The 11457-nt window shown below is 31.7% G+C and overlaps 1 protein-coding gene across 2 annotated transcripts; it reads right to left on the bottom strand.

Annotated features, from left to right (window-relative positions):
- Positions 1 to 4358: 4358 nt before the first annotated feature.
- Positions 4359 to 10094, bottom strand: LOC139494908 (uncharacterized). Of its 2 annotated transcripts, none has more exons than XM_071283051.1 (2): positions 9613 to 10094; positions 4359 to 5211 (listed from the first exon to the last, which is right to left on the bottom strand). In XM_071283051.1, the coding sequence occupies exons 1-2, from the start codon at positions 9956 to 9958 to the stop codon at positions 5147 to 5149; spliced, it is 411 nt and encodes a 136-aa protein (XP_071139152.1). In that variant the 5' UTR covers positions 9959 to 10094; the 3' UTR covers positions 4359 to 5146. The 2 variants fall into 2 exon arrangements, with proteins under 2 accessions (XP_071139152.1, XP_071139148.1); XM_071283047.1 differs by having other exon boundaries at positions 4536 to 5824.
- Between the last annotated feature and the right edge of the window lie 1363 nt (positions 10095 to 11457).

Raw genomic sequence — 11457 nt, 5'->3', positions numbered from 1 at the left:
ATACAGACTATCTTATTGACGGTGGAAATAGAGGCCGTCTCAAAATTGGATTAAGCTAGCAGTCTTGATTGCAATATTATTTCAAACTGTTTTAAAATATGATATAGATCTAATATTAAATGTAAATTTATTAAATTTATTTATGAGCTGAGACTTTAATTGACAATGATAAAATAGCACAGCACTAGGACATATGCGATTATACTTTTAGTCCGTTTTATGTTAACAGCCGTCTTTGTATTAAGCTTTGGTCTCACAGTTCATCTATAAAAGCATGCAAAGCAAACCATTGACCAACTTGCTTGCTATGTTTGTTTGGATGTTTGTAAACAACAGGTACGAAGTCTGTTTGATATATATTGGAATTTGATTGGGCAATAAACATTACCTTCAAATTCATGTCCAATCAAATATCAGTATATATTAAAACTCCGCCTACCTATTGTTTGCAAACATCCAAGCAAGGATTTGTGTAGTAAGAAAAAGGCCTTGCAAGATGTTTTCCTGAAACGGTGTCAAAGCAAAAATCAAAATAGCCTTGCAAGATGTTTTCCTGCAACGGCGTCAAAGCAAATAATTAGAATAGCAAGACGTCATAATTTTTTTAAACCTGTGCATTACAAATTTACATGAGCTTTTTCTTTTCTAGGCCCAACTGCCTTAAACTAAATGTATACTTCAGTCAAGTCTAGTTAGAGTTTTATATATATATATATAATATATGAAGGATATTCTGTTATCCAAAATATCTAACATTTATTCCTTTTATTATCATTTTTGGTGATGTTGTACCCTTTTAGACTGGTTATATATTATATTTTGTAGTAAAATGTATCCTAATTTTATGATCCATCGCCCCTTAAGATTTATCGTTTGCTATCATTCAGTCATTTTATATATTATTTATATTCATATCAAGATAGACCCAAATAGTTCCAACTTTTTTTTCTAAGTCGCTAAATATTAAATTTTCCCATACTTTTTGTTTGTTTGTTTTCAATACTGTGAAGATATGAAAATATCAATTTGTTGTTTGAAGACACACATGAATGGTGTGACAACGTGCTACATAAGTAATGATATGTTCATGTATATGTACATGTACATATTTTTGTAGTTGAGCATTGTCATTAGCAAGCACTATTAAATCAAAATATTTGATTTTTTTTTGTTTGCGACATCTTTTGATCCTACAATATTGCAAAATATTTAAAACATTGCTACAAGTATAAATAATTCCTGTGTTTGCATAAACCCATAGAAAACTAACATAAATCTAACAAATATAATTGTTCGAGCAGAGATTTTGAGGTAATATTGCTATTGTTAAGCAAGGACAGATTTGATATTGGAATTGTTTAAGCCATATGCTACATTGTATTGTATTATTATTGCCACATGTAACTATATTAAACATTTTCCCCCAGTATTTTCCAAAATGCGCAAACTGGTGAATGTTAAGAAGAAAAGTCCAGGCACAAGGATTCAAGTCCCCCAAAAAGTCTAAGCAGTTGTGTGCCAACAGCAGTTGGCCATTCATGCACTAATCTAGTGGACTAACATATGATATGCCTTCAAATAGAAATAAAAATACTAGTGTATCGGTACAACTGAATGCCACTATTGACCAGAATGTTCCTCCGGATATCATTTATGGAGGATATACCAACAATATTTTATTAGATCATTAACATTCAATCTCTTATACCAAAACTTGAGAGCTACACATTGTGTGTAGGGAACTTTGATAGTGACTTGATAGATGATCATGTGATACCTAGGTTAAATTGGATTATTTCTATATTTTAACATAAAAATAAATCATTGAACATCTTTTTTTAAATTCCATTACATGCCAGATTCATTTAATACTTCAAATCTGCTTGGTGTTGAGTGTATATTGATCATGACGATTCTCTTCCTTTGTCACTGCCTTTATTAATTCTGTTTTTCATATAAATCTGTGTGATTAATGTCTATGTATGAGTAGTAAAATAAGCAAGGAGATATGGGATATGATTGAAATAAGACAACTATCCATCCAATATCAAATGAAGATTTTAAAAGCTAGTAGTCTACATGTACATGTACAATGATTGAATCAATGAATGTATGTTGACCACCATCAACAAAACCCATGCAGCATAGCAGGTCGATAAATATTATCACATGAAACCAACAGCCCATACATCATGTACATAATACATGTACAAAAAATAGTTTTATACCAAATTTGAAGTTAAGACATAAGAGTAAAGAGATGCGGGATGTGGTATGATTGCCAATCGAATGAGACAGCTCAGTTTACAAAAGAGACAAATGATGTTGATGTAAGCAATTATTCAATCTACTGTTATTTCTTATCTTGATAGGCAAAAATCGTTTTACATGTATATTCGTAATTGTACGAAATAAAGTCAATACATGTACAAGGCAAAATTGTACAAAAAGTATCTTCTGTTAGACGAGAAACATTTGAGTTATCATTTAAACAAAGACATTTATTGTAAAAATAGTTTTATACCAAATTTGAAGTTAAGACCTTAAGGTAAAGAGATGTGGTATGATTGTCAATCGAAATGTCATGTATACCAATTTTGAAGTTAAGACCTAAGAGTAAAAAGATGTGGTATGATTGTCAATCGAATGAGACAGCTCAGTTCACCACAGTTCAAATGATGTTAATGTACCCGTAAGCAATTATTCAATCTATCCTTGATAGACAAAAGTCAGTGTTTTACATGTATACTAGTAATTGTGCGCTATAATGTCAATACAAGGCAAAATTGTACAAAAAGTATCTACTGTTAGACAATAAACATTTTAGTAATATGTTTACGAAGACATTTATTGATAAATATCTATAAACGCTACAGTTTAGACCTAGCAAGCATGAAAGTTACAAACAGAAAAGTATGGCTTTTGTTTTAATACTTGATGTAAATTGTTGTTACTTACCTCATATGAAAGTGTATTAATAGTGTACAGTCAGAAAAAGATAAAGTCTTCTTTGATATATGACAAGTCGCTCTTTTCAAGTTAATTTCTGTATTATACATGTATACTACATAACCAGGAATAATTCCATGACCGACGACTTGAGATGCCGTCATACATGCATGACAGAGAGCTGACACTATAAGGTTGTCCTATTAATTCATGCACAACTTGATGTAAGTGCTCTGATAAGAAACAAAAGTGCATTAAAGATGTAATGTTATTAGTACAATTAAACAAATTTGCTTGCAGTTGATAATTTATAACACACTGACTAACGTTTCTTGTATGCCTATATAAATAAATTTGGTGTTTTTACTATCTTCTGATTGGTTAAAATTATTAGTTTTATTTTCAATGTTGTCAATTTTGATGGCGACACGCCCACTCTGACGTTGTGTATTCATACGCCAACATGTGTGTACGTTGTTATTGTTAATATAAATAATATAAAAAGTTCTTTGAGCCTTATTTTTGATAGAAATTTATATATAATGTATGGCAATAATTTATTTTGATTTTATTGAACCATAAAACTAATTTTTGACTCTTCACATATTACATAATCCGCTTTGCAATAAATTCAAAATAGATAATAGCCATTCATTAAATTTTATGATGATTGAAACCGACTACAGTAACATGCAGAGGCAGTTTTATAGGGTTTACCAGTGGGATCTCTCTTTAACAGTACTTGTTCCAAACTTATGATAATGATCAGCCACTGACATGTATATAAAACGCAATGCAGTAATTAGTCCTGAAATTTGTGGTCAGTTCTTTTTTGCCACAGAAATGGTTTTGCACCTGTTTCCCGAGATTGATAGTTTCCGAAGATGCAAATTCGCATTTAGCTATAATGACATAATTTACAAGAGTAAGATTTTTTTTTAATTTCTTTCACAATTGACATACAAACACATTGTCAACTGTCGTTATACACATTGCATTACAATAAAATTGAGAATGGAAATGGGGAATGTGTCAAAGAGACAACAACCCAACCAAATAAAAAACAACTGCAGAGGGTCACCAACAGGTCTTCAATGTAGCGAGAAATTCCCGCACCAGTTAATCTATGTTCATTATTTATTCGGTTTGTTGCTTTATTTTCAGCATGGCAAAATTTTATTGTCTTTACTATAGTGCTTCTGCTGTTTTGTGCTAATTTTAGAAACTTTATGTGCTCTTAATGTGCTTTCTATGTGCAAACCATTTTATTTGTGCTTTTGTTTTTATCTCATAATTGCATGTATTAGTATGTGTTTAACTTATACGATGCTTAAAGAACTTTTGTGCTGCATGGTTATATACTGCTATGAACTCTTGCTTTATATGTTTAAATTATCAAGTGGGTGAAATAAAAGGAAGTCAATAGGTATAATTTGTATTGCCTGATATAAATATTTTTTTCAATATATTACAAAATACAATATATCATAAATAATTAAATACACAAATGAAAATACATAAACATAGATATATAACCAAATTTTTTGGCAAACATCCGCCACTATGAATTTATAAAAGGAAAAAAAAAAAAAATTTAACAAGGGAGGGAGGGTGGGTAATTTCAACGTAATATCAAATTCAAAAATGTAAAGAAAACACTTTGCAATAGTATAAATAAACAATTAACAACAAAGGAAAAGTTTATATCCAATAAAAAGAGCGAAATAATATAGTGAGTAAATTTAATGCAAGAGTTTATACTAACGAAAATCTAGTTTGAACCAGTGTGATTACTGAGGTGTAAAATATAAATTTCACTGTTTTGCTAATTAAATAATTTAAATCTTAAATTAAACCAATTATCAAGTGGGTGAAATAAAAGGAAGTCAATAGGTATAATTTGTATTGCCTGATATAAATATTTTTTTCAATATATTACAAAATACAATATATCATAAATAATTAAATACACAAATGAAAATACATAAACATAGATATATAACCAAATTTTTTGGCAAACATCCGCCAAGCCTGCAAGGCCGCCAAAAAAAAATTAAAGATAAAATAATAACTATCAAAACAGTTATAATGATGATAAAAACCAGACATACTATCATCACTCTTTTTTCTCACTTCAAATAAGCTCCATCCTTTCAAAATGTGTATAGATAATGAAAGGACAAAACAGCAAACCAACTCAAAATATATGTAGATCTTGAGTAGTTAGAGGAAAACCAGCATCATATTCGGGATGCAAGTTCTCTGAAAAGAGAAAAAAGAATAATTACAGTAAACAATATACATGTATGAAGTAAATAAAAAACACAATTGTAACACATTACAATTTATATACTCTGATGCTTAATAATATTGATTATCTTTTTTCTGAAAAGTTCTGTACCAGCAAAATTTAAATGAAGCCCATCTCTCGGAGCAAATAAGGAAGCATCTGGAATATTGTCGAGTAAGAAACTCCTATACAAATTACAATATAATAAATTATTTCTTTTACACAATCTTTTTAACTCAGTATTAACTTTATTAACTTTAGCTCCAGTTTTCATGTGATCAACTGGTCTAGGAAGAATAGAAGTAAAGATCAACTTAGCAAATGTCATCTTTTTTAACTTGTGAATTAAATCTCCGAAATATGATATAATAGTATCCACGGATTGAGACGAAGAAATATTATTAGTACCAACATGAACTATAACGAAATCTAATGAAATTAAATCTACTTTCCCAGATGAAATTAACTCAGTAAGACGACCAATAGTGGCACCAGGAAAGGCCTGAGTTGTACACCCATCTATTCCACTAACATATTTAGGTATAGACGCTGACACAATGGTCGCCCTTTTTTCAAAGAAATTCCCTGTAAAAATTTATAATAAAACATCTGAAATATGTGCCGTCATCTTTTCTGCTACTGAAATCTTATCATCTAATGAAAATTTTAAATATCTTTTATAAGCATCGCTTTTCCAATCTCCGTACAATTGAATTAATTCAGTAGGTACTTCGGCTGCAAAAGCCCAGCTAGCCCCCCCTCGCCTAAAACTATGTGTAGAATATGAACAAGCATCTAAACCAATCTCAGTAATTAACTGTCTCAATATTGTCTGAAATTGTCTATACGTGACAGGTACACATAATTTATGTTTTATAAAACAATAAGCTGGACTCTTATCAGAAGTACAAACTAAAGACTTCATATTCAAAAAAGCTTGAACGGGACACAATGGAGAATCTGGTATCGAGACTAAAGGTATCAATAATTCTCTCTCACCAAACTGAATGGTTTTCGACCATTTAACACTTATCAATAATAGCTTACGCTTACAATCGAAAATAATACTATCCCTACAAAGCTGCTTATTATGATCAAAAGTAGAAATGGAGTCTGGCACCAAATTAGATTTTCTAAACATTAGAAAAAAGGCATGTAAAAATAAACACCATATAGTAGCATCATATGCACTATTCATATCCAGCTTCTTATAAATTTGAAGTAAAATGTGAGGAGTAATTGGCAAGGCCTGTTTTTGACAATGTGCCTTAATTCTACATAAACCTCTTAATACTAATCTCAAATGAAAAGCTTCAAACTGTGGATATTCTAAATCTAACAATAAATGCAGATATCTTACTGAACTAAGATAATTCTTTATAGAGTCAACAGATTTAAAACTTCTACTTAGAAACTGTGCATATAGTGTCAAAACATGAACTGTAGCAGGAACAGGCATAAGTTCAAAATATATACAAAACATAAAATATGATTCTAACTGAGTTTTCTTATTTTTATAAGTACTCTCCGCAAAAGCATGTTTAGCAGAATCTTTACATTGAAACCGCAGAACCTCTAACTCTGTAAAAAAAATTACCAATTATTTAAAAATGAAAAATCTGACATGAGAACTGGTACCTCTTCATATCTATCTACTGAAATAGCTGACTTAAATAACTCTCTGTATTTATGACTACAATGCCATCGAGACAAATAGTCAGCAAGTCTATTTTCTACACCTAAAATGTGTCTGGCTCGAACTTCAAACTGAAATCTTGCTTGAATAAAACAAAGCTCTCTCAAACAAGTTTGCATAAAAGCATCCTTAGATGAACCTGAATTGATGACCTGAACAGACGCCTCATTATCACAAAAGATCATAATTTTTTTCCCGCAAAATGTTTCCCCCCAAATTTTAACCGCAACTACAATAGCAAGTAACTCCAAACAATTGATATGTAATTGATCTTTTGTGATATCAGAAGGAAAAACAGCATGAAAATACCTATTTGAAGTAATAGCTCCAAACCCTTCTAAACAAGCATCGCTTGAAAAAATCTCATCTGGAGACGACCAATCTTCAAGAGACATCATCGATATACCATTATAGCTCGACAGAAACCTATGCCACCACAATAAGTCTTTCTGTACCTCTACCGGAATCTTTCTATATATCTTATGTCCACTGCCCACGACATTTGAAGGGAAAGCACTACGAAGCCAGTTCAACAAACGACTGACAAATAATCTACCGGGTCGTACACAGGTGGACACAAAATGAAGTTTCCCAAGTATTGACTGTAACTCTCTTAAAGAAGCTTTTTTCTTTCTTAACCAAGCCTGAACTAACAACGAAATCTCTAGAACACGATCTGAAGTAACTTCCAAAGTCAACTTCACAGTGTCAACTGTGATTCCTAAAAATTCCATCCTCGTAGTAGGAGCTACTCCTTTTTGCTTTGACTCCTCTAGCCCACAACTATCTAGTAATGCACCTAAAGCAATATAAGCTTCATCAGCTTTATCCACCGTATCCGCACCACCAAAATCATCTAGATAATTGATAACCATGTATCCCATCTTATAAAACATAAAACTAACAGCTGTAGTGATTCTTTGACAAATCAAAGCACTAGACCGTAAACCCATAGGAAGAACACGATCCGCAAAGAGCTTATTATCCCACTGAAAACCAACTAAATGCAAATCACCTGGGTCAATTGGAATTTGCCTGTAGGCCCTTTTCAAATCCTTCTTAAAAACCAGACACTTACCACCTTTATCCTTAATTATTCCGACTAAATCATCAACTTTCGGATACGATAATTGAACCCTTTCACCTAAATAAACATCCTTTGAGATAAAATCATTTACGGATCTTCCAGGTGGGAAACTTAAGTCTAAAATGACCCTTCGTTCCACCGAGTCTTTTTTATACACCGAATTTAACGGTGAAATTTTGAAATGACAAGAAAAAGGATTTTTGTCAAACGGTCCAATTATTGCTCCATATGTAGCTTCCTTTAATAAGTAAGCCAAAATTTCATCATGAAAATCTGTAGCCCCTTTATGATTCTTAACTTTAGATGAACCTTCATTTAACATTTCTCCCTGATATCCAATCGGAGCACCAAACTGTAAAAACTCGCAAATGATTTCATCGTCATAGTCTATCAAATTTTTCCTAAAAAAATCTACATTAATTCCAGATTTAACTGGAATTCTACAACCCAAATAATTTGGGTAACCTGATTGAACAATTTGATTATGTATTTCAATAGTATTTTTAAACTCAGTATCGTTCAGTTTATCCTGAGCAACTAAACCAACCTTATTAATCTTAATATTCAATGTGTCTACATTTACATCACACAATAAATCTTTCTTGTATTTTTTACAAAAATGTGTACACTTATTAATAAATGCATTTCCCTTGTCAAGATTATCAACCTTATCAATATCAAGTTTATCGTCACTTTCCAACGATTTCATATAACTTGGTAAAAAAACTTCTGCTAGTGGGTTTAACATTGTACATTTACCAAACACATTTTTTACTGCCAGTCATTTAGTTTGATGCGGACAAATTTCTGACGATTCCGGATGATAAGCCTTTCTGTTATCTTCTCTCCAGCAAGTCGCACAAATATGTTGAAGGTACTTATCGACACCTCGAATTTTGCCATAATGTGAATCCTTATGCACACATTTTTTCCTTTGAAAATGCGAACAATAAAACACAGTCTCTTCTTTCTTTACTGGTTTTTTGTTTTCCCCATACTGAATAGATTTTTTAGACTTGACATCTGATTTTACATATTTAATCAAAATGGGAGTTTCAATCTCACTGAAATCTTTCGACCAATCAGCCAAACCATTTTCAATCTGCCTTATTATATGAGCATACATTTTTTTCAGACCCTTCCACTCATACAATTCTGTATAATACGCAATTTTTTTCAACAGCTTTGTTCTACCAATTCTTTCGACATCGCCTATCTTTGAAGAGGACAAAATTTCCAATTCTCCAGCCACAAATAAGTTAAACTCAAGATCATCAAAATTGATTTTAGACCCCGCATATTCAAACTGCAATTTTGATTGCGGCCACAATTGCTTTTTTACTACTTCATCTGACGGATGATCAAATATACCAGACTTTTTCTTGCTTTTATTTTTGTGTCTTTTGGATTTTTTTATAGAATCACTTAATTCATCGGACTCACAGCTAGAAGTGGTATCCCCACTTTCATCAGACGAATCATCTGAATCAATTTCTAAAATTTTCTTAACAGCCGATTCTGCCTTTTTCTTAATTGAAGGACATTTTCTTAAAGAATTAATGTTAAGAGAATCATCTACTTTAGCAGTACCTTTTTGTTTCTCCGTTTTCTTCTTTAACTCTTTTTTCTCCTTCTCTATTTCCTTCCTGATCTTTTCTTTCTTCTCCTGTGACTTTTGTTCCTTCTTTTTCCGCTTTACTTTCGCCAACTCCTTCTTTAACTTCTGCAACTCCTCATCTTCCTCGCTGCTTTCACCACTGTCATTGCTGTCGACCTCCGACTCAAGTTCCTCCACTTTCTGTAGTCTTCTTGACTTCACTGGAGTCATCTCCTTCTCCAAACTGAACACATCTTCCGTAACATTAGGGCTAGACATTCCCACACAATGCAATTGTTTATAGTTAACGTTCTTACTTTCCTTTAATTCCCGAGACATACTTTAACGGCGGAAAAGTTCATTACTATCAACTTCAAAAGTCACTTTAACTCAAAAAAGGCAATCAAAAAATTCCAAGTAGCTTTTACGTAATATCTAATTTCAACGTAATATCAAATTCAAAAATGTAAAGAAAACACTTTGCAATAGTATAAATAAACAATTAACAACAAAGGAAAAGTTTATATCCAATAAAAAGAGCGAAATAATATAGTGAGTAAATTTAATGCAAGAGTTTATACTAACGAAAATCTAGTTTGAACCAGTGTGATTACTGAGGTGTAAAATATAAATTTCACTGTTTTGCTAATTAAATAATTTAAATCTTAAATTAAACCATGTTGTGTGCATGACTCGATATGTATGTTTTGTTTTACTTGTTGTTATGTCGGTTTTAAAAGCTCTTCAGAGGTTATGTTTGTAATTGCTTGCTTATACCGACTCTAAATAAAGTTTTATGTCTTATGTAAGTGTCGAGTAGTAGTAGTAGTAATAGTGGCGAGAAGCGAAGTCTCGCCGCGGAAGAGATTACGATAAACCGCGAGATTCCGATCCTTCTTATTATACAAATCCTAGCCTGGGGTCCTAGCTAATCTTGTCATGCGAAGTTAGAATGGGCCAGGCTATACAAATCCTTGATCCAAGCAAATATAGCAAGCAAGTTGATCAAAATTTTGTTTTGCATGCTTTTATAGAAGAGCTGTAAAATATTTTAGCATTAAACTTCAATATTAGTACCGTTACAGTTTTGATAGGGGTTATAAATAGACTGAAACCGGCATAATAAATCTGATAAGCAAAACACAAGATATACAATAGGTCAATGTGAATAAAATTTTCAATCGACTCCTTACAGGAATTGTTGCCCATTAATTACAAGTTTTTTCCCCCCAACAAATGGATATACGAAAATTTGGTCAAGTGAAAAAAAAATTAAAAGCAATCCAAGTTGTTGGCCCACTGTTTCATCACATAAAATTATAATGAAAAAATGTCAGTTGATCAGAAAAGGCTCCTTGAATTAATTATATTAGTATAAATTTTCAATGTTTTAATTATAAACCATTACTAGATAATTTTGTCTATTATGAATTGATTCATAGGAGAACAAGAAATTGTAAAAATGTACAGACTTTGGACGTAAAAGGGGTCGAAAGCTTGCATGGGCAAATAGGCTAGTAGGAGAGCAAAAGATTTTAAGGAAATATTTTAAACTTTCATTCATTCCAATGTGTTGGGGGTACTTACCATTCACTGCAACTGGAAAAAATGTTATTTAAATTGTAGTGCATATAAAGTAAACCGTTCAACGACAATATATTATTCTTTGTTGATGTGGGCTTTTAACTAGCTTTAAGTAAGTAAGAGTAGTCTTACTTATTTGTTTTTTGTTCATTATTTTGGAAATATTAATTAAGTAAACCGTTAGTTTGCTCGTTTGAATTGTATTACATTTGTCATATCTGAGCCTTTTGTAGTTGACTATGCAGTATGGGCTT

Source organism: Mytilus edulis, chromosome 1, assembly GCF_963676685.1.
Source record: "Mytilus edulis chromosome 1, xbMytEdul2.2, whole genome shotgun sequence".
Taxonomy (NCBI): Eukaryota; Metazoa; Mollusca; class Bivalvia; order Mytilida; family Mytilidae; genus Mytilus; species Mytilus edulis.
This window is presented reverse-complemented; position numbering and strand designations above follow the sequence as displayed.

Bases quoted from the DNA above. Each gene is read 5' to 3' on its own strand.
- LOC139494908 (XM_071283047.1), bottom strand. From the start codon at position 9,958: ATGTCTCGGGAATTAAAGGAAAGTAAGAACGTTAACTATAAACAATTG. The intron at 5,825-9,612 runs GTACTGCTAAAG...AAATTTTTACAG, and splicing joins GAAAACGGAGAAACAAAAAG to GGAATTTCTTTGAAAAAAGG.